Source organism: Nyctereutes procyonoides, unplaced genomic scaffold (assembly GCF_905146905.1).
Source record: "Nyctereutes procyonoides isolate TBG_1078 unplaced genomic scaffold, NYPRO_anot_genome, whole genome shotgun sequence".
Classification (NCBI taxonomy): domain Eukaryota; kingdom Metazoa; phylum Chordata; class Mammalia; order Carnivora; family Canidae; genus Nyctereutes; species Nyctereutes procyonoides.
This window is the reverse complement of record NW_026575117.1, coordinates 18,215,490-18,240,856: the sequence shown is the minus strand read 5'-3', so window position 1 is coordinate 18,240,856 and position 25,367 is coordinate 18,215,490. Positions and strand designations below refer to the sequence as shown.

At 32.8% G+C, this 25,367-nt stretch overlaps 2 protein-coding genes across 2 annotated transcripts in view; one reads left to right on the top strand and one right to left on the bottom strand.

The window, feature by feature from the left end:
* CDC73 (cell division cycle 73) overlaps positions 1–25,367 on the bottom strand; it is a 106,595-nt gene that overhangs the window by 31,201 nt on the left and 50,027 nt on the right. The window lies entirely within an intron of this gene.
* On the top strand, positions 12,220–19,920 carry B3GALT2 (beta-1,3-galactosyltransferase 2). The gene is made up of 2 exons (XM_055333934.1): positions 12,220–12,779; positions 17,219–19,920. The coding sequence occupies exon 2, from the start codon at positions 17,343–17,345 to the stop codon at positions 18,609–18,611; it is 1,269 nt and encodes a 422-aa protein (XP_055189909.1). The 5' UTR covers positions 12,220–12,779; positions 17,219–17,342; the 3' UTR covers positions 18,612–19,920.

Below are 25,367 nucleotides of genomic sequence, written 5' to 3'. Positions count from 1 at the left end.
CAAAGGCTACAAAGTGGCATATGTTAAAAATCAGGAATAATAATTTGGCAGTAATATGGGGAAGAGACTGACAGTTCTACATTTTTAAAGATACCTGGATTGAGGGAAAAATAATACCCATCTGGGAAAATAAAGTATCAGCAAAAAACAACCACCACCACCAAAAAAAAAAAAAAAAAAAAACAAAAAAAAAACAAAAAAACAAAACAAAAAAAAAAAAACAACTAAAGGAGCTGACAAGTTGTGCTAACTGGAGAGGAAAACATGCTTTCTCTTGAAAAGTCAGAACAATTATAATTTCCACTGAGACTTGAAGCACTCTGAAAAAGAATAACAGGTAAGAATGGGAGAAGTGATAGAATCCTTTTTGTAAAACATAACAAGGCAAAACAAAGTATGCTGTTTATAATCCTTACTTGCTTTATTTTAGCAAATGAGAAAATCTAAAAATCTTCCAGTACTAGGAAAGACAATATTGGTATTTGCTGCTTTAAACAAGCAGAAAATAATACCGATATGTAATACCATAAGGAAAAATATCTGTGACAAGTATCAGTATGAAAAGGAATACATTATATGTACTTAATTTGGAAAAAATGCTATTTATATGAAACTTCACAAAATACTGAAAATTCTAAATGAATAAAAGACACAGAATATATATGCAGACTCTACATGTTTATAATCTACCTTTTTGACTACTATATTTATGACATCAAAAGTAACATGTTTTAAAAATGAAATACTCATTATACCCTTATATGTTTTTGTCTTTCTAAAGTAACACATATCCCTGAAATTTGGATTTGATATTTAGAATTCCCAAATATTAGAATGCTCTTTTAAAAAAACATCTGAATTTTAAGTACACTGAGTGAATCTTAAAAAAAAAAAAAAGGTATTTTGGAAAAACGATGTAGAAAAAGACAATTGCAACTCTGTAGACAAATGACAATGAGGCTGAGAACAAGAGATGTCAAGAGCAAAACACAAGTTATAAGCATATTTTTTTTACATTTGCCATAACCAGAATAATTATGCATACAGTATTTGCCAACACAGAAAACAGCTAACATGTTTCTAAAATATACTGGAGAATCTCTATAAACTATATAGATTTGAAACCTCTATCAAATCCCCCATTTTGCTATAGAATTCTCTATTTACTTGTCTGTTTTTCTCAGACTGTAAGCTAACTTAGGACAGGTACTGTCTATTATGCCTCCAATGCCTATTACTACCATGGTGTGCCTGATGCATGGTAGGTCCTTAAAAAAATATACATTAATTAAAACAAATCCATTTGCCTTAATATTACTAATTCACTACTGTTAAGCTGTTTTAATCTGTCAAATAAAAATGGTGAAAATATACATGATTACTGATAGAATTAAACAACATTTATTTATTCTACACACATTCGCCAAAGCACTGCATGCCAAATAAACCGGCAAAAGCAAGGTGGTCCCTGCCTTCACCAAGTTTTGCAATTTCATGATCAGAGAATGCAGGTTTTAAAATTATAATTACATATGTATTCTTATTTGTAACGTGCATATGTGTATTTTCTAAAATGTGTATGTGTATGTTCATTTCAGTGTCCAAAATAACGAAGAATTAATAGTTATTAAACCAACTTCTTTCCATAAGGAAACATTCTCTTAAGAAAAGAACTGGCAAATCAATTCAGCAGTATACTAAAAAGATTACACACCATGACCCAGTGGCATTTATTACTGGAATGCAAAGATGGTTCGACATATGAAAATCAATAGATACGGATATATATTAACAGATTGAAGGGAAAATACATGACATGTCAACTGATACAGAAAAAGTACCTGACAATTTAACATCCTTTCATGATTTAAAAACAGTATCACACACACCTTATCAAACTAGGAATGAAAGGAAACTTCCTCAATATGATAAAAATTAAATATGAAAAACTCACAGCAGCTAACATCTTCACTGGTGAGAGACTGAAAGCTTTTCCCTTAAGATCTGGAACAATATGTCCAGTTTCACCATGTTGATTCAACATATCATCTGAAATTCCAGCCAGGACAATTAGGAGAATGAAAGAAAGAAAAGAAAGAACAAAAGAATGGAAAGGAAGGGAAAGGAAGGGAGAAGAAGGGAGAGGAAAAGGAAAAGAAAGGGAAAGAAAAGGAAAGGGGATAAAAAAGCACACCTGAGTGGCTAAGTGTCCAACTCTTGGTTTTAGCTCAGGTCATGATCTCAGTCTTGAGATCCAGTGCCACCTATGGTTCCTCACTTAACACTGAGTCTGCTTGTCCCTCTCTCTGCTCACGAATACAGCGCTCTCTCTCTCTCTCTCCCTCTCTTATAAATAAGCTTTAAAGAAAACAAAAACAAAAAAAAACTCCCACAAGTGAAAACCAAAAAACCCAATCCAAAAATGGGCAAAAAACATTGAATAAACATTTCTCCCCAAGAAACTGACCATTCTCCAGATAGTTAATAAGCACATGAAAATACACTCAACCATCACTAATCCTTTGGGAAATGCACATCAAACCACAATGAAATATCACTTCATACCCATTGGGATAGCTATTAGCAAACACACAAGTGAAATGAACAAGTATTGACAACGATGTGGAAAAATTAGAATCCCTGTGATGGCTGGTGGGAATGTAAAATGTGTAGCTGCTATGAAAAACAGTATGGTGGTATCTCAAAAAATGAAATATAGAATTACCATATAATCCAGCAATTCCAACTCTTGGTATATAACCAAAAGAACAGAAAGTAGGGACTTGACCAGGTATGTATGTATGTATGTATTTTTAAAGATTTTATTTATTTACTCATGAGAGACACACAGAGAAGCAGAGACACAGGCAGAGGGAGGAGAAGCAAGCTCCATGTAGGAGCCCGACGCAGGACTCAATCTGGGAACTCTGGGATCACGTCCTGAGTCAAACACTGATGCAGACACTCAACCACTGAGCCACCCAGGCATCCCACTGACCATGTATTTAAATGTATGTTGATGTGCATATTATTATTCACAATAGCCAAAAGGTGAAAACAACCCAAATGTCCACTGACAAACAGATGGATAAACAAATTACAGTTTATAGGGATCCCTGGGTGGCGCAGCGGTTTGGCGCCTGCCTTTGGCCCAGGGCACGATCCTGGAAACCCAGGATCGAGTCCCACGTCTGGCTCCTGGTGTGTGGAGCCTGCTTCTCCCTCTGCCTGTGTCTCTGCTTCCCTCTCTCTTCATGAATAAATAAATTTAAAATCTTTTTAAAAAAAAATAAAGAGGCTCTCGGATTCTTTAAAAAAAAAAAATTACAGTTTATACATCCAATGGAGTATCATTCAACTTAAAAAAAAAAAAAAGAATAATTGCACTTCTATGAAGTACCTGGAAGAGCCAAATTCATAGAAATAGAACAGTGGTTACCAGAGGCTGGGGAGAAGGCAACAGGAAATTGTTTAATGTGTACAGAGTTTTAATTTGGAATGAAGCTACAGAGTGGTGATGGCTGTATAACATTTCAGATATACTTAATGACACTGAATTATACACTTAAAATGGTAAATCACAAATATAAATAAAAAATTTTTAAAAAGCACAAGGTATGCTAAAAGAATAAACACGGTCTAATTACAAATGATGGCAGACTTTTCAAGAGAAAACTCTATTTCTCCCTTTTTAGCTCTGGACTATACCCACAAGGGATAAACTCATGAACAAGCTGACTCAATCATATCTCCTCCATATCTCTCCTTTGGAGTTGGAAATCAGTGAGAGATATGCTCAGCAATATGAGCTACAGTTATCTGTACCAGGCTGGTTTTAAGGAGGACTATGTATACAAAAGACCAGAGAGCTGGTGTACGTACAGCTGGTACCAAAAAAGTGACAAGTATTCATATGGCACCAGACAGAAACGGAAAAGCTTCCTTGATTCCTGACAGTTTTTCAATGTCTATGTTCTTTTAAAGGCCAATTTATATTTCCCAGTCTTGAGTTCTGCAGAATATTCCTATACCATTATAATATATTTCCTTTTCTTCCTTAAGCTGAGCAAGTTTCTGCTACTTGATATCTAAGGAGCATAGACTAAAGTAAGTATTTTAATCTCAAGATAAAACAAAAATTCTATTCCTACCCAAATCTAGTCACAGAATTAAAACTCTGACCTGAGAATAAATATTCATTTTCTTCACAGTCACAGACCAAACTAGAATACAAGTGCTTATGAATAACATAAGAAGATATTTACTGATTAAAAAATCTAAATACCAGTTTTCCATTTACCATTCTCTAGAATGCTTTTCAGAAGGTAACTGAGAAGGTTTAATTTTGTGCCAAGTGAGCAATGGGGTGCCCAGATAATTTGGTTAAAACATCATTCTGGGGACACCCGGGTGGCTCAGTCGTTGAGCATCTGCCCTTGGCTCAGGGCATGATCCTGGAGTTGTGGGATCCAGTCCCATATCAGGCTCCCTGGGGAGCCTGCTTCTCCCTCTACCTATGTTTCTCTTAATAAATAAATAATATCTTTAAAAAAATCCTTCTGGGTGTGTCTGTGAGAATGTTTCTGGGTAAGATTAACATTTGAATCAACAGACTGAGTAAAGCAGATTGCCCTCCCCAATGTGGGTGGACCTCACTGAATCCACTACAAAAATGAACAGAACAAAAAGGCAAAGTAAAAAAGAATTTGCTCTCTGCCTGGCTGTTGTCAAGTTGAGACATCAGTGTTCTTTTGCCTGTGAACCAACCCTCAGACTGGAGCTGTAACCTCAACTCTCCTGGGTCTCCAGCTTGTTGACTGCAAATCCTGGGACTTTTTAATTTCCATAATCACATGTGCCAATTCCTCCCCATCCACCCATCCACCCACACATCCATCCATTTATCCATCCATCCATCCATCCATCCATCCATCCATCCATCCATCCGGTTGCTTCTCTGGAGATTCCAAGTAATACAAATACAGCAAATGAAATTTGGATCAAAAAGAGAGGAAAAGAGAGTGAGAAAGAATACAAAATCTTTAAAGGGGTATTCTTGTAGAATGAGAAAATGGGGGAAAAATTTTCATTTATTTATCTACAGATTTAAAAATTACATCCACATAAATGTAGATGAAATGTGTAATTACAAAACTGCAATTAGAAACAAACCAAAACATAGAAACTGATCTCCTTTAATACCAAAGTCTATAATGGCCACATACCTTTTCTGGCACAAATGAGCAATTCTTTTATATGTGCCACTGAGGTTTAATAAAAGCACAATCTTTCTCACTTAAAACTGGCAGGATTTTCCTTATAGTGGAGAGGGCCAGGGGTAAGGGACCATTTGTGTACCTTATGGGTCTATGGACTAAAAACAAATACACTCATGTAACCAGAGGCAGTGTAAATCAGTGGGGAAAAAAACAGTTGATTTAGAAATCTTGAACCCCAGGTTCTAGCTTCAGCTCTGACATATTAAAGAGTAGAGCTGTGAGAAAACCACCTCTCAGGTCTTGATTACCTTGACTCCACAATGAGACAATTCGATTTTTAGATGATTAGAAAGATCTAATTCTGTTCTAAAATTCTATTATTCTAATGTAAGTAATACCTTGTCATTTGGAACAATGCCATTGCAGTATAACCTTCAATGTCCAATTAACTGACTGAAGACATAATTCAATATGGGTTTCTTCAAAGATGGTATAGCCATATAAAATTGCTCTTCTTGAAATGTGTGGGAAACCTCAGAAAGGGAGACAGAACATAAAGACTCCTAACTCTGGGAAACGAACTAGGGGTGGTGGAAGGTGAAGAGGGCGGGGGGTCCGGGTGAATGGGTGAGGGCACTGAGGGGGGCACTTGACGGGATGAGCACTGGGTGTTATTCTGTATGTTGGTAAATTGAACACCAATAAAAAATAAATTTATTATAAAAAAATTGCTCTTCTTCTGTTCCATGTGAATATAAACAATATTCTCCTGCCCATCTCCCTCTATCAAAGGGTACATGTTTGGAATTAGCTAAATTTTATTGTTTTGAGAATCACATAATTATAGCTGCTGGTAATAGCGGCAGAAAAGAAAATAATAATATCGTAAACTTTAAAAGAAAACAATCAATGTTTTGCTATTTAATATAATTCAATAAACTAATTGAGGAAGCTAAAATAAACACAGACCTGTATATATTTAACTATCGACCCTTGCCCTTAACACACACACACACACACACACACACACACACACACACACACACAATATCAACTGAAATGCTCTGGAACATTATAAATGCCAGAGATTTTTTTTGTTTAGATTTTATTTATTTGACAGATACACACACACACACACACACACACACACACACAGAGGGAGAGAGAGAAGTAAGAGAGAGAGAGAAAGAGACGTGTACAAGTAAGGAGAATGGGAGAGGGAAAGGCAGGCTCCTGGCTGAGTAGGGAGCCTGACAATGGACTGGATCCCAGGACCCCAGAATCATGACCTGAGCCTAAGGTAGATGCTTAACCAAATGAGCCACCCAGGTGCCCACCAGAGATATTAATAAATATAAAATCTATGAAAAGTTAACAGAGGAAATACAGAAAAAAATAAAGGTCAACTCTGAGGACATGGAAAAGAAACAGACTCAATATGTTAGTAAACAATCAGGGAGATGAAAAAAATAATGGAGAGTACAACAGAAATCAAAAGAGTGAAACTGAGTGACACCATAATGAATTACAGAAAACAATTTGAAACTGAAGGGAAAAAGCTTAAATAAGTCTATAACATTTCCTTCCAGTTATTTTGCTATCTATATAATGATCTAGGTATCCGAACCCTATCAATACCTTGAATAAAAGGAACCAAATGACAAATCTCCTATCTTTCTGTAGCTTGCATATAAAAAATGTTCAATGTATTTGTTGAATATAAGTAAATCCCTCAGGCATCCTCTAAGTTGGGGAAGGGGAAGAAAATCAAACCTCAAAGTCACAAATTTCTCCTTCCTAATCCTATAACCTTTATCTATCTCTTTTCTGCCTTGCAAAGTTTCTTTATACTAGAGTTCCTATTTCCAATCAGAGCATAAATAATCATTCTGAAGAAAAGTCCCGGGAATTTTAAAATCAAGTATATTTATGCTCCCAACTCTTTTCAAAAAAGCCCTCTGGGGAAAACATTCTATTTATTTTCAACTTTTTCTTTATCTACTAAAGCTATTAAATAAAAAGCATTTTCTCTGATACTAATAATTTATATTTGAGTAATAATGCTTCTTTGTGAAGTTAATGTCCAATTAACTGACTTAGCAGAATTTTAAGTTTCAGCACATCATCTACTTGAATTAACAAAATGTTTGTTGTGCTCTGTAATGAATTAATAGTGCTTAAATTTTTAAATACTAACAATATTTTGAGGAGTAGGGAGTATGGTACGTAAGAACTTATTCAAAGATACTGACTTAGCTTCACACTTATCAAACTCAGTATGTCTCCTGTGTGTTAAGAAGTATTTTTTTTTAAAAAGTATTTTACATTGACCTCTTTTAATAGTCTCCTATGTATGCAATTTTTAAATGAAAATTAGTATCCTAATAAATACAAAAATGAAATTTTAAAAGAAATTTATGCTAAGCACAAATACTTTAAGTCTCAGAAATTACACTAGAGGACATAATGAAGTAATCAAATGCTACTACCTAGTCATAAAATCACAGTGAATGTAACAATTACACTTGTTCACAGACTGGTATACTCTACTGGTAAGCCAACTACTACAAACCTGACTGCCACAGGCAATAGGATTTTTCAAAATGATGAAGTACTGGCCAAGTTCAGAACAAAGTTGAGCACAACCTTCTTCAATATATATACACTGTGGTTATATACCTAGAAAAGTCAGTATATGTTAAAATTTTACAAAATACACTTTGTATTCTAATTGCGTTTCATTTAAAATTGTCCCACGGCTACAAACCTCTTTTCCTGGCCTCATTCACTAAATGCCCTTCAATTATTTTGTCAACAAAACATACCCTCATAAACTTCTAGAACACCTCCTAGAAAACAGCATTTACCCTAATGAGAACCAAAGCTCTCAACAAGAGTACCAAATAATATTGGTACTCACACACACCCTGTGTGCCAAATAATAAATCAAAGAGTCTAGCTGATTTATGTTACACTGAACAGCTACAATATAAGAAACTCATGGAAAAAAAAGCATTGGGACACTTGGGTGGCTCAGTGGTTGAGCGTCTGCATTCAGCTCAGGGTGTGATCCTCGGGTCCCAGAATCAAGTCCTACATTGGGCTCCCTGCATGCAGCCTGCTTCTCCCTCTGTCTAGGTCTCTGCCTCTCTCTGTGTGTCTCTCATGAATAAATAAATAAAATCCTTTAAAAAAAAAAAAAGAATATACAAGCATAACACAAACTACTGCTGATTTTAATGCTTATATTTTACCTTAGGATCATTAATAGTTTATATGAACTAAAACTAATAAGGGTGTTAAAAATTAGTTCTGAAAGAGACACTTAAATTTAGCTCTGCTTTCCAGTCAAAAGAAACTCTTAAACAATTTGAGTATCTGCTGCTTAAGTTGGTGAAAACTGAAGAAGAAAAAGAAGGCAGGCAAACACTGACACTTGTGGTCATTCTGAGATTGCTAATTTGAAATCAGGCTAATTCTGCTTTGTAAGTTCAAGGAAAAGTGAAACTGGTTCATAAATCATCTATTGACTTCAAAGGAAAACTGTAAACTCTTAATGAACACAGTAATTTTTCTTCAAAAAGAGAAAACTACTTACTAATATTAAACAGTCAAAAATATGCCATTTGTCCACATCTTTTATACAAATGAAAAAGATTTCATCTGATCTCAAGTCCTAAGATTTAAACTCTAAGCAAACATCACTCCATGCAAAATTTTTGACTGATTAAATTAAAACTAAAGCTGGTCTCTAAATAACTATGCCAAATGGCATTTTTTCAGAGTACTATGTGGGAAACAATACCTGATTCAAAACATTAAGATTTTTCTCTAGCACTGGAAAAAATAACAAGTTCTTCAGGTGAGCACTGGCTGGAAAAAAAATTGCTTGCATTTAGGGGCCAATTACTCATACTAAAGCACAAACAGGAATGAAGACCAGTGCAGGGAAAACCAGATTCATATCTCCTCTTCTCAAATTATTCAAGGATATTTGCTCATTCTCAGTGAATCACCTGCCATGGTTGAAGTGTTATCCACCAGATTCTTTTTCTCCTTATTCTTCTCACCAAGGATATTTAGTTGAATTTATATAAGTAGTATAATTCCATAAAATGAATTATCTTTATTATTAGTGAGCAAATCTATACATGATTCATCATGTCATAATGACTCAAAAACTACAAGCCATAATAATAAAGTAGTAATTACTTCTATACTCAATAGAAACTGAATTAGGAGGCACTACAAATTTTGTCTTTAAATTCTGCCTCCTGAGGACTATTGTAGACATGCCCAGGAAAACCCTAAAGCCAACCTGGACAGTTCTGGCCAAAACACACAGAATACCTGTAGTACCCTGTTTTTCCCATCAGGGGCGTGTTATAAGATTAAAAAGCAGACCTATGCAACTAAAAATTGTAAGACATTTTTAACTATAAAACTTAACAAAATAGCTGCCAGTTTCCTGAGTTTGATAAAGAAACCTGTCACATTTACTGAGAAAGTTTAACCATAGAATTCAGATGTTAAAAGAAACTAGACTAAAGGAAGAACTTTCTACAAGCTTGCCTGTCATAAGATTTTTACAGTTTCTCTTGGCTAGAAACATGTAGGTTGCTAGAAAAAGTCACTAAAGAAACTTGATCTTGTGTCTGCTCTGTTTTTCTGTACTTTATGTAACGTTCTTAGCCAGTTTAACTTAAATTTAAGAAAGCAATGGAAGGTGTACCTAAGAATTTAAAGTAAATTCTGATTAAGTAGATAGGCACTTTATTAGCTTCTAGGAGTTTCTTTTGCTATATTAACCCTTGCCCCATAGCAAGCATAGTTGAGACAATAGTCCACTGGGAATTCAGGGGCTCAAACCAATACTGAGCGAACCATTAACCAGCAGGTTATGTGATGGAGCTCTCTTAATAACCAAGATCTATGATAAAATCCAGTAGGACACTAAAAAAGAGTCAAATCAAAAGAACAGCAAAAATAATAGTTTTACCCTTCCTAGAGAAAAGGTATGGAATGTGTCTAAATCATCTTTGTCTAACACATAATAAACGGTGCCGAACTACAAATATCAGCGCACAGTAGTTGATCAATATGCATGTTTGTCAAGTGAATATAATGAAAATATAAATATCCATTCATAATTCTAAGAATGATTTCTTGGTACACTGTGTCAGTCCTATAAAAAAATTCCCACAATTTCTCCAACAGTGTTACCTAGTAAAATGGTTAAGAACAGAGCATAAAGAATTAGATAATCTTGCTTTAATTCCCAGATAGACTCTTACTATAATTAGCTGGTATCTGGGATAATTATTTACAACTCTAAGCACTGGTTCCTCATCTTTAAAATGGGTATTATGATAATAAAACTACTAGGAGGGAAAAAAGCCACTTAACTAGCTTATGTAGGTTTAGCATGCAATCTGATTTTGGGTAAATAACAATCACTGCTGCTAGCTGTGTAGACAAATCCTATGTAAGGAATTACTGATAATTACTGATAAATATGATCTCCGAAAATCCACTTCTACTTTTGTAACATATATTGTTTTAAGTTAGCACTTTAGCACTGCTTTTCTACCTACCTTTAATATAAAAAAAAAGTAGTGAGTATGAAGTATGAGTAGATATAGGTACTAAATTAAAAACTGGCTTTCAATTTTGTCCTTCACACTGAACTAGGAAAAGCCAAAGTTCTACATCTTAAGTTTCCCATTTATAAAACTCTTAATATTCCTTCTAACATTTCTGGGAAAATTACATTCATTCCTTAAAAAAAAAAAAAATCACAGGATTCCTTAAAGTACAAAAAATATTGTATCAGCTACACTAAAATACATGAGGACAAAAAGTTTTGATGTATTAGGGAAAGTGTAAACCCATATTTGATGTAACAGATTTAACTGGAAAAGATAGGATGTATGAAGTGTATATCTGACTACAAATATATAGCTCAAGTTCTAAAACCATAAATTTTTAGGCATTAATATCCCTGAAGTCTCACAGGAGAAACTGATAATTCAGGCTATTAAAAAAAAAGGAAAAAAAAAAGAAAAAAAAGACAACGTCCCAGTATTCTGCAGGAAAAAAGCAAGGTGCCCAGGAGACTAACCATACAATGAAATTTTTCAGAGTATCTAGTTGGAGGCAAGTTAGTAAACAATCCTGAAATATTAGGACAAGTAAATATGATTAGTAAAACCTTACTATTCACCAAGAAGATCCTGTACAAGTGTGCTATATCCACTATCTCATTTTGTTGACTTCTATCATACATGTCATCTTAAAGAAAAGGAAAATAAAAAATAAAAGCTGACATTAAAAAGTGATTAAAAATAGTTTTGCTGTCTTCAAGAAGACTAGAAAACACATAAAAGCAAAAAATAAGTGGGCTGTATCTCACCATGTGCCATTAAATGATCCACTCCAGCTGATTTATAAACTCCAGAAAATTAGGGGTGGGGGTATATACATATTAAAAAAAAGGTCTGAGTCTTATCTTGATACTAGTAAATTGGAGCAATTTGAGAAAATAAACTTCAAAGGAAGGCATGCACTGAAGGGGTTAAATTGCACCAAATTACATACAAAAGGTTGTATTGCTTAGGTCCTATAAAATCATGTTAGAAACATGAAACCAACATCTAACCCTGAAACATTTAGAAAGCCTGTGCTTAAGCACAAAAAAAAAAAAAAACAAAACAAAACAAACAAAAAAAAACAAAAGGAAAATAAGGATAAAATAAAATCATAACTATTTCATAATCATCCCATTTTTATATTATGCACTCATCACTACACTTACATTGAATATATATAATTTATCACACGAAGCAAAATCTCTAAGGTTCTCCCTACCTTAGGTTTTTAGTCAAAATGAATGCAAACAATCACGTGGGATTCAGCCAAGCAGTGACGTTAAATTCTGCTCTGTCAGAGAGAGCATCTGTCAAGCCCACATTTAAACTGCTGCCTGCCTGTGCAGCAGCTGAGGAACCGTGGATTTCATATTATAGACTAAAACCCCAGTAAAACTGCTCAAAATCCTTCCTGCAGCTGACAGGCAACAACGAAAAAGAGTCAAATCCTATTCTATTCCAATACAATCGCAGCACTACATTCTAGCTCTGGCTGCTTTACATTGCAGCTCAGTGTTATTACTAGAAATATGGATACTGAGAAGAGAATACAGCACTGCATTGTCCGGCCAGGAAAACAGCAGATGTAAAAAGCTTCAATGCATCAACTGTCGGCAAGAGTCAACAGTGCTCCGAATAGAGCAGACAACTACAGCTCTTTTGTTTAAAGAACAAGAAAGAAAATAAAAGAAAGGAAAAATCCCAGACGACCAGGACCCATATGAACAAGAAGGGTAACTCGAAGACAAGCAGACAGATGGACACTTTGGATACTGTGAAAAGCAATCGCAGGAGGCAGACTATTGCGGGATGTGCGCATGTTCGATAGCATCTTTTTTGCTGAAGTGATGGCGTGCCAAAAGTATTTTCAGTGGGCATAATCCTCTCCACATAAATGGCCTGACCAAGGAAGGTATGTCAATATCTTGTGTGTAATATTCATTTAAATGTCTGTTACCTTTTCATAGCCCCCGGAGGCACTAATATCTGATAAACAAGTTCATCTAGTTCACTGTCCTTGAAACTATGCAAGGGTTTCTAGATAAATGATTTTAAAATCTGTCATTGTTAAAGCTGTCATTGCTTTATTCAAGTAAGTATGTAGGTTGGAGTAAATATGGGTTGTGGATGTATAAAAGAGAGAAAAGGCAAATAGCAATAAGATGTGCTTAAAGGATTCTCTGAAAAATTAAACTTAAAAAAACTGTAGCCCTCTAAAGAAAACATAGCAAGGCTCTTATCAAATTAGGTCAAAATGAATTCTTATTTAGTAAATTAAACTGATCTCTTAAAAATGGCTATCAAAAGAGACAATGCAGTGCAATTACATTAAATAGTATCAAAGATTATCTTAATATTAAGAGGTTTTTTAAAAGTCCTTTTAAAACAAATTACTAATACATAACAGCTTTCACTAACAAATCTTCCTTCCAAGACCCATCTCCCCAAATAAAGATAACAAACACAATCTAAGAGTTTCAACAAATATTATTATTGAGCTATAAAAAGGAAAGCATTTGCATAGGATCATATAAGGTGGTATGAGTTTTGTACACAGCACACCACCACAGTAGATTTGTATGTTATTACAGTGTCCGTGAATACAACTTTAAACAAAGAAATATCAATACTTGGTAAAAATTCCCCACTTGAAAAAGTGAGCTTTCATTTTAAGCAACTGACTGATTCTAAATGATCAAACGTAAGATTATTCTTAGTGATAATTTTTAAAGTGAAATTCAAAATAGAATAAAAAAAAAGATATAAAAATATTCATGAACAGCAAAACAAAGACAAAAAAATTAAATATAAATGTAGCTACTGCGCTTCTAGGCTATATTAATATGTACTAACAAACTACCATCATGGTATGTGTGTGCAGGGCAGAAATAAATCGAATAAACTATTTAAACAGCAATCACAGAATAGCAACTCATGGCTCAGGAACTCAAATATATTCAAAAATTTTTTACAGATCTATCACAGATCCTGATATTTGCTCAATCTCACAACACAACTCAATAACCTATTATTTAATAATCACAAAAGGCAAAGATTTTAAAGGCATACGTAAGTATTCCATCCTGAAATTAAGATTAAACAAGTTTATCAGGCCTTATTATTATTACATCTCAACATCAAGTCTCACTACCATACCATGAATTTTTATTCCACTATAGAATGAAGTCAGATGGTATTAAATAAAAAAATACCATAAAAAATACAGTTGTAAAAAATCTCAAGTCTCTCTTAATGTTAATAGCACCAATTAAACATTTTTATAAACTAGATATCTCAAAAGCACAGAATTTTGTTTTATTCAAGCACCACTAAAATCTAGGACTGTTCCAACAGACTTAAGATATCAACACTTTTAAAAGCCAAATTATAAACAGTTTGTGTCAGAGACAGAGAATGAGTATGTGAGAAGTAACTAAACATTTCACAATAACAGTCTCTTCATGAACTTCAATTCGTAAGATGTAAATACACATTAGTAACTTGAAAAAAATTATCACAAAAAACCCTAAGAGCCAAATCAAAGGTATTTCTATGCTGAAAATGTAGAAGTGCAAATTGTTTAGACTGCTACAATATTTTAACTTTCTTGTCATGTTCCTACTTTTTAAGAATTAAAACACAACAGGCAGTAACTAGAGAATAATTTTAACATTTAATAAAAGGAAAAACAGTAACTTTAATTTTACTTTCTTTTTAACAGAAAAACTAAGATGAGTACCTGAGAACCTTTTTAATAAAGAAAATTTTAAAGCTAGACACATGTACTTCATTTATCAATGGGAGATTACCAAATGAGTATACATGAATTTAAAGTCTGGGAAGCTTAATACTTACAAATATACAAATAAAATTTAAATTAAGATGCTTTTCCATCACCTATTGCTACAAATCATACAGGACCATTAAGCTACCTATCTATGCTAGATTACAATATATAATAATATGCTGTTTTCTGTAACATGGAAATATTTTAGAGATATTTCAGGTATATTGCTTTCATAAAAATATCACAATTTATTACTAGTATATTTACTACCTTCATTCTTCAGTCATTTCACTCAAAAATATGATCTTATATTTATTGCTTCTTAAACTATCGAATGTGTACTTTTAAAAGATGTAACTGATTGGATTCCAACCAGATACCAAACATATATCAACCAAAAGGTAACCTATTTAACTTAGCTTTGAATGTTTAAAATAGATTACCAAATAAATGTAAAAAGTAATTTCTGTTTCTTTTAAATTTATATACATAACCCTTATATCTATGGCCTCTCCATGGAGAGGAAAAAGAATTGTTACTATTTATCCAATATTTCATTTGAAAATATAAGCTTAGAAAGAGTTTCCAGGTCTAAACAGAATGGACAACTATTTGTAAGTACAGGAAGGGAAAGATTGAGTTTCTAAATCAGAATGCTCAGTTTACTTGCAGTTCAGATCACAGAACTGTTTTGCTGGTACAGTGAACAGCCTTGGTCTTTATTATAGTAATGTGAAATTAAAATTCATGTAAATAGAGCCTAATAAATAGCAAACTAGGTTCTATGTTTTTAAAACCCCAAACTTAAAAAAAATCACGGTTTTTATCTCACACAATGATTGAAATTTTTTTTATATTTGAGAACCATAACTTCCAAAAGTACTACATAATTTCAGATACTAGAAATTATCAAAAGCTGGCGCCTTTACTATCATACTGTGGACATTTGTTCAAATTCCCACCTACTTGCTCCTCCTAGTGGCTCCTGCTAGAATAGTACTTTCATTCATATATGTCTAACTCTTTCAATTTTCAAAGTTCTTCATGTATGTCTAACCCTTTCAATTTTCAAAGTTCTTCATACTATATATAAGTTCTATAATTATTCAATTACATGACAGCCTCCATGTAAATACAATTATTTTTTCAAAACATTAAGTTTCATGTCAAAGTTAAGCAAATTTGGCATTAAGCATGAATCTCTTAAATCACAGGCTACACAAACACACAGGTATAGGTATACATGCACAGAATTTTTAATAAACACTCCTACATTAAATATTTTAATTGACTAGTTTTCTTTTGCTTAAAGAAATAATTTCTACAAAACAAATTTGAAAAAATTAAAATTTATGAGTCCCCTTAACAAGTTTTTTTTCTATTAATAGAACAAGTTACAGCTCTTATCACCCACCTCAACCCTCACATCCTGATCCAGAAAAACTAAGAACTGAAAAACATGGAAACATGAACAATTTGTGCTATGCACTGAAAAACCTTGTTCAAGGATAACACCACCAGTTTTTAATATGTAGCATCATGAACCTCCCATACTTACATCTCATAATCTCTTAAAAATCTAAGGTTCTAAGTGTCATGCTACCAGAAGTCCTAAAAATGTAACAAATTGTCTCTACAAACAAATGTAGAACACAGCAAAACTCAAGAATCTTTTAAAATGCATTTTGTAAACTTTTAATTTTAAATACCTAGTGCCTATACTTTGTAAGAAACCTGAAAGGACTACTCAAAGTAGTTCTTTGTTTAATTCTAACATGGAGATATGTGATAGTGTTCCATCAAGGCCAAAGATAATTAAGGATAATTAGTTGCTATACTTTAAAAATCAACCTTAAGTCTAACTCAGGCCACTGATCTTCTGAATACCTCATCTTAAAATTAGAAAGAGTATTTGAAAATGTTCATCATTTATTACTGTCTTAAAATCTTGCACTGAAGTTACTGGACCCTGAAAATTAATTTTGACAGGTGCATCTTCTCATTGACTTTCTCAACACAGTAGGGGCCAATGGAAACATGCCAAGCAGTGTACTGTGACTAACAGAACTCTGCCATAATCAACCTTGCACCGTCTGTCCCACAACTGATACATGACCATTTTACAAAAAAGGCCGCTGACTGTGCACCATACCACCAATGGTATGTCAAATCAATTTTAATTAATGCCAATAAATTTTCCATCTGCTCTCAGGCCTTCTTACATGGCCTTTCTCAGGAATCTAGTAACATTCTTCTCTTCCACATGCATACAACTTTTAAATCTTTAACTCAGGTCAAAAGTGCAAACGACTAGAGCTAGCTACTTAGACAATGAAATAACTGGAAGAAAATTAATCCATCACTTCTCTCTTTACAGTGCTTATCCGGTTCTCAGTGATGCTTTGTTACCAAGGATATACAAATTTTAAACTTCATTCCTGGGTTATCATATTTTCACAACTTAAAAAATTCGTATTTGTCCTAATACTTAACATCCAAACTCTCTTTTCAGGCAGTTATGTAATATTTAGCATTTTGTAAATTTTTATGTTTCATCTTTATAGAATGACTGCATGGGAGACAACCTGGCCGAATTAAAAAATGATTACCAAAGAATAGTATTGATTAAAAAGGAAACATTTTCAGCCACCAGTAGTATCTCATATCCCATTTCTGGATATTTACAACATGCTTCAGTGGAGGAGAAGACATTGCTGCTTTGCAAAGATGAGCTGGAATGCCAAGAGGTCTCTGTTCCGTACACATCTTATTGGTGTACTTTCTCTAGTGTTTCTTTTTGCTATGTTTCTGTTTTTCAACCATCATGACTGGCTGCCAGGCAGAGCTGGATTTAAAGAAAACCCTGTGACGTATACTTTCCGAGGATTTCGTTCTACAAAAAGTGAGACAAACCACAGCTCTCTCCGGAACATTTGGAAAGAAACAGTCCCTCAAACTCTGAGGCCTCAAACAGCAACTAACTCCAATAACACAGACCTATCGCCACAAGGAGTTACAGGGCTGGAGAATACACTTAGTGCCAATGGAAGTATTTACAATGAAAAAGGCACTGGACATCCAAATTCTTACCATTTCAAATATATTATCAATGAACCTGAAAAATGCCAGGAGAAAAGTCCTTTTTTAATACTGCTAATAGCTGCAGAACCGGGACAAACAGAAGCCAGAAGAGCTATTCGGCAAACATGGGGCAATGAAAGTCTAGCACCTGGTATCCAAATCACACGAATTTTTTTGTTGGGCGTAAGTATTAAGTTAAATGGCTACCTTCAACGTGCAATACTGGAAGAAAGCAGGCAATATCATGATATAATTCAACAGGAATATTTAGATACATATTACAACTTGACAATTAAAACACTCATGGGCATGAACTGGGTAGCAACATACTGTCCACATATTCCATATGTTATGAAAACTGACAGTGACATGTTTGTCAACACTGAATATTTAATACATAAGTTATTGAAGCCAGATCTGCCTCCCAGACATAACTACTTTACTGGTTACCTAATGAGAGGATATGCACCTAATCGGAACAAAGATAGCAAATGGTACATGCCACCAGACCTCTACCCAAGTGAACGCTACCCTGTCTTTTGTTCTGGGACTGGTTATGTTTTTTCTGGAGATCTGGCAGAGAAGATATTTAAAGTTTCTTTAAGTATCCGTCGTTTGCACTTGGAAGATGTGTATGTAGGGATCTGTCTTGCCAAGTTGAGAATTGATCCTGTGCCCCCTCCCAATGAGTTTGTGTTCAATCACTGGCGAGTTTCTTATTCAAGCTGTAAATACAGCCACCTAATTACCTCTCATCAGTTCCAGCCTAGTGAACTGATAAAATACTGGAACCATTTACAACAAAATAAGCACAATGCTTGTGCCAATGCAGCAAAAGAAAAGGCAGGCAGGTATCGCCACCGTAAATTACACTAGAGAAGACATTTTTTTTTTTTCAAATGTGCAATCTGTAAAATATTGCTAAAAGCATGTATAGTTAAAACTGATTACATCCATAGGACAAGCTTTAGTTAAAACTCATCACATAAAGGAATTCAAAAATTATTTTTTTAATTTCTGAAGGTAATTCTTAAAAATACAACATTATATAACAAAAAGGTATCCCAAAAGAATCTATTTAAAAAAAAAAAAACTGTGTAAGGGGATTCTGTGTATTAACATGCAATAACAAGCATGCAAACATCAATGGTTCAAGGCTTTTGTTAGGGGCCAATAAGATGTATTCTGCATATATTTTCCTCATAAATTTTAATTTAAGAAATGGAGACAGTCAAAAGACCAATTTAGATTCAGTTTTTCATTTTAACATATAATTAAATGTAAATAAAACATTACTGTCAATCTTAAGGAAACTTTGTAATTGTGCAAAGGACAAATTTTCTGACCTGACTATTCTAGGGTTCTAAAACTATATTCCATGCAATAAGATTTAGTTAAATTACTCTACAAACAATTTATAAAGTTCAGATGTTTCATCAATGCAATTCTCATCTAAGTATTCACCTTTTAAAAACTGAGATATTCAGTTTCTTTTATTAGTACATATACTGAGGGAAATTATTTTGACATGATGTGATAAAATGTGAAAAATCAATGTGTCTCAGGCTCAAGTTTTTATAAGAAAACAAAAAGTAAATGTTTCAAAATAGACAGTCTGTTTCCTAGTTGGTGTTAAGGGCCACGCTAGTATTTCAATGAGTTATTCTATTAGATCAGTTATGCACTCTTAAGGAGTACTACCACTTAACTTCAAGGGTATCGTAAAAATATATCATGTTCCTCTAACGGAAGCAGAAGTAATTACTTAAAGGCAAAAAGAGAATGTACTGTTGAAAAAAGATACAGGACAAAGAGTGCAGCAGCAGTTTCATTCAATACATTTTTAAGATGCATGTCTGCCAAACTGCAACATATGGGAAGTTTATTTCCTGACAGCAGGTGTACACATGCCAATACTTAATCATTTTATGGCATCTACTTCTTTCTCGGAGTGCCAAGTTTACAAACCGGCAGTTTTTAATTCGGTAGATGACAACTATTCTGTGTCACCAACTTCAAACCTTTTTTGGGAGGGGTGGGGGAAAACTACAAATGTTTGACAAACACTTGATTCTAGGATGACAATGTATACAATGCACTTTTACCAAGTTTTTAATAAAAAAAAAAAGTAAAAAAAAACTTTACTGAGTGTTACAGTACAAATATTTTCACAGTAATTTTGTTTGGCTCCATTACAAATTTTAAAAATCAAGAAATAGTAACCCACTAAGTATAAAAATTTTTTTTATTTCATAAAAGTATGTAAAACTTAATCTAATGAAGATTTTACTTATCTTATTTCTAACGACATTTTTATCCTTGATTCTATTCTGAAGAGATATTACAACAAAACAGAATTGTTATGATTGTTATTAACATTCAGAATCACAGAAACTGTTTATGTACTTATTACTTAATATGTTGGAATTCTATTTACATGGAATTTATCTCCCATTTTCAATTCAGTAATCGAAGTATTCTATTTTACATCAAGTAATTTTGAAAGCCAAGCTATGTTAACACCCCCAAAACTCTTGGTTAAGTCCATTTTTCACTTAACTTATTCAATAGAATTATAAAAAGACTAAAATTACTAAATGGCAAACTTACTAAATAAAGGTCACATGTAAAAGGATAATACCAAATTAGATAAGTAACTCTGATGAAAGACAAATATAATCCTTCCTTCAATGTAAAATAATTCTCATTTATTATTTATTTTATTTATTTATTTATTTATTTATTTATTTATTTATTTATCTATTTATTTATTCGTTCGTTCTCTCATTATTTACCTAAATTATGATTACAGTGCAGGATCTTTAAATATAGATTTTTTCCTTCTGGAAAAATTCAAGTTTAAAAAGCTGACTTATGAAAAACAACACAACTAAATTCCACCCAGCTTAGACATCAATTTTAAATCATTTCAATATCCCTGAGAATACTATCTTGAGAACTGATAGTAAGCTGCTAATAACATTGAGTTCTCAAAGAACACTAGATCAAATAATAAAGTTTCCTACTACTGCTAAAAATCTTTATTTTAATATAAACATTCCATTAATTTATTTTTGACCCTTCACTCTCAATATGCAAGATTAATTCTTCAGAAAATATGATTTGTTATTATGGTATCTCAACATCTCACTCAAGTATTAACTGTGCCTTATTCATGCCCAGTACTATGCGATTTTATAATTACACATGAAAATATAATTTTAAATATATGTACTGCATTTGATCAAAGAAAAAATTCAGGAACAACTATATAATCTTTATGCTCAAAGTGTTATGTTAGGGGATAAAAATATCAAAACTTTCAATAGTTACACTAGTTCATTTTCATCAAGATTACAGGTGATTAAATTCTAATTTGAGCAATTTAAATTTAACTTCAACTGGAATCTTACTGATATCTATTAACCAAAAGCCCTATGAAAATAATACAAACAACAGCAGCAGGAACTATTTACTGATAGAGCATACACTATATGCCTGGTACTATGTTAAACCACTTTACATACATGACCTCATAGAATCCTGACAAATAACACTAAGAGACAGGAAAGGAAGACTCATCTAAGAAGTGAAATAGCTAAGATCACACAGCTAATAAAAATGCAGCAGGGTTCCATCTTTAAGACCATGTTCTCAACCACTATGTTATCTACTATATATTTTACATATGATACCTGCTACAAGGTCTGAAGAGCTATGGCCTGTCCTCTATTCTACTGTTCTCTGATTATTCTTCATCTTTTGCCAAGTAAAGCTTCATAACCATTTTCTTACACTGGGGGGCTACCTGATATTAGGTACAAATAAAGAGAAGGGAAAAAAGAAGAAATCTGATCCCTCCGTTATTTTTCTTTTCCATTTCAATTGCCCACAATTTTCCTAAAACCTTAGGAAATCTTAAGCATTACAGCTTATCTCTTGCTTCTTTGGGCACTCATACATCTGTAAACAACAGGCATGTTCAGTGAGAAATTCTAAAAGATGCCTATCCGAAGCACAACTGGGTCATTTCTAATAGACAAAAGTAGCACTGTATTTATTCAGTCTACTGTTAGTCACCTACTGTTTTGGAATGAGGTGGTAAAATCCTTTTACCAAGTTGATTTTAGGTTTGGGGTTTTGCTTCCCCCCCCCCCCCCGGTTTTTACTGTTCAACTATAAATTTTGACTATTAAATTAACATAGGTTTAAGAAGACAAAAGAATATCGCTACTATGCATACATTTCTAATATACCTCACACAAGAGTATCAGTTTATCACTTAAACATTACTCCCAGAAGACAAGTAATGCACACAAACAGTAAAAAGTGACAATTTGAGTTTTAGGAAGAAACCTGTCCCGCATTTGTCACAAAACACACAAACACACCCTCCTCTAAGCATGAATGTAAGCTCTAAATCTTACAACTTTCAAGATACAATGTGTCAGAAGAGAAAGAAAATATTTCTGTATCTTTAGGAGGAATTGTTTTCTCTCCCTTTACCAAAGCAAATGTGGGAGCTAAAGGACAACTGGAGCTGAATTAATCACTTCAGTCTGTTTATTAATCTAATTATTCCAACTTCCAAATGGATCCTACAAATTCTAAAATGTATCTCACTTTCATCAGTATCCTAAATACTGAAAAACAATAGGTCAAGGGCATCATAAAAAAATATTAAATAACATAAAACCGTAACATCATATGTAACAGCCTGAACTCATGCTTTTAGGAGTTTTTAAGTAAATAAAACACACAAATTTATAAGCAGAATAAAACTACTTAAAGGTGTTTTTCATAATTAAAATGTATTAACAACATATTAGATAACAGAGAACATGAGATTCTGATAGCAATGAGAATTTTTTTTTAGCAATGAGAATTTTCAAACATACTGAAAGTTTGAAACAAGTTAATAAAAACATATTACAACAAAAAATTATTTAAAGGCATTTGATAAAACCGTTTCCACTTATGATTTAAAAAGTAAATACTAACTTAAAATTTATACTAGAAGAAATTACCAGAAGCCATAGCCAAAATCTAATTATCAGACAAAATTAAGAATAGAAATAAAAATGCTCAGTAAGCCCATAACTAGACATGTTTTATGGTTTAACAATAGTTTTCAAACTAATTTCCTCAGGTGTCTCAGTAATAATTAGTAACACCAGGAGACTGGTGTTCTAGAGTCCTGCCCTCACTCTAATACAACTACACTCTCATGTTTAATACGAAAAGATTCCATGTCAAAATTCATTTGAAAAGAGTGGCTAATTTTTTTTTTTCATTGAGAACTACCTCAATGATTCTGGAACTGAAATGTAACTACAGAAAAAAGAAAAATAGATATATTTGCTCATTATACAGCACCCAACAGATCAACTCAAAGAATAAAAGGAATTCATATAAGCAGTCAAAACCAAGATTAAAATAGTAAAACAAGAGTTTTACACACAACACATATAAACATATATATATTATATATATATAATACACAAAATAGTATACAATACACATGGTAGTATATCCACAAAGGTTAACAATTTAAAAATACGGAATATCACAAGTAAGGAATTCTATGGAGAAAACTAAACTTACTGGGAGGTATAAAAATTCTGACAGTGTAAGAATAGATTGTTTTTTTTTAATTAACAAGAATACCTACTTTTAAAAATGGCCATTCTTCCCCAATTAACATGTTTTCTTCAGCTGTACTTTCTAAATATTCCAGGGAAAAAACTGTTGTAATATACAGGGTCAATGTAATCCCAATCAAATCTTAAAAAAATATTTTTAAAAGTTTTTAGTGTGTGTGAATGGTTATCATAATATAAAGTTAGTATGGAAAAAAGGTATCAGTACCTAAGAAAATATTGAAAATGATCTTAAAGAATTTACTATAAAGCAACAATAAAAAAAATAAAATAAAGCAACAACGATTTTGGTTTATATTAACATAATGGTTAGGTAGTTAAATCAAGAAAGAAAAAAAAAAAAGACCTGAAAGAGGGCCTAACATTTATAGTAACCTTACAAGCACATTAGAATATTCCATTACTAAATTGAGAAACTGGCTGATGTCTAGGATTTAATGTCTAAGATTCAAGTCACGTCCTATACCATTACAGAAATAAACTCCAGGTGGAGCAAAATAAGTACAATACACACTGTACTAATACTTATCAAACCTACTACATGCCAAATATTGTCAAGCATTTTAATGAGGGACTATGGAGACAGCTTTATTGATCAAAGAATAAAAAAGAAATCAAATAGAGGGAACAAAATCAAGGCAGAAAAAGGTAAACGATATTCACTCTACATAAAACCAGCATTTGCCATGAACAAAATTAAGACAAAAGGTAAGCTATAAATTGAGAAAATATGTATAATAACTGATAGTAGGATAAGAGTCCTGATACAAAAAGAATTCTTACAAGTAAGAAAATAGGCTTGATATATAAGGAACTCTTACAAGTAAGAAAATACCAATTTATTTCAAAAGATTTCTGACCATAAGCCAGAAGTAAATCACAAAGAAATCATCCATTAAGGTAAAATATATTCAGCCTCACCAGTAGTCATATAAACACACTTAGAAACTAGGTCCCATCTTTATTAAAATGGAAGACATTTTTTAAAATAATAGTCTATGCAGGTAATGAAAATGAGAAAGTCCCTCACCAAAAGCAGTATGTAAATTGGTACAGTTTCTGAAAAGCAACTTAAAAATTTTTAACAACAAAAGGGTAGTAACAAGACCTTTTGAGCCATCAGTCCACAATTAAAAATCTATTATAAGGACATAATCGATCATGAAAAAAAGTTTTGAATTTCCAAAAGATATTAAACAAACTGCTAGTTATATAATGGAATAGTACTGTCATTCAAAATTAGGATTGAAAGACTATTTAATAGGAAAACACTCTTATACTCTATTAAGCAAAGACAAAAACAAAACAAAACACAATGTAGTATGGTTCATATTCTGAAACAATACACATTCCACCACCACCCCCCCAAAAAAACCCAGAAAATGACTGTTAAAAAATAAATGTGATTTCTGGAAAACGGCAAAATGGGTATTTTCTTCTTCCTATATTTTCTGTATTTTTTCATCTTTCCAGGTTTAAAATTAATGAAAAATGAAGTCATTAACATGCTAATGAGCATCATATCAAAGTTTATACTATATCTTGCATTAGCACATGTTCACTAAAGCTACTCTAATAAATTTTAAACATTTTTAAAGAACATTCTAGAATTATACATGAAAATAAAAATTTTAATAAAATAACCAGACTAGAAGACCTCTGGGATACTTTTTTCAATTATTCAAACATTTTTTGAGAGCAATCTGCCAGGTACAATCTGCCAGGTATAGACACTATGACAATAACCTGTAAGATATGGTCCATTTTAATAAATGATACCTGGGTACTGGACAGTCATAAGAAAAAAAGAATTAATCTGTTCTTCAAACATATATTAAAATAATTTCCAATCAGATCAAAGATCTAAATGTAAATAATGAAACAAATTAGTTCTATAGGGGGAAAAAGTGAATTCCTTTATAACTTGGGAAAAGAGTTCAACATTCAACGTTTCTAAATATAACAAAATCTA

Coding starts and splice junctions, on each gene's coding strand:
- B3GALT2 (XM_055333934.1), top strand. CDS start 17,343: ATGCTTCAGTGGAGGAGAAGACATTGCTGCTTTGCAAAGATGAGCTGG.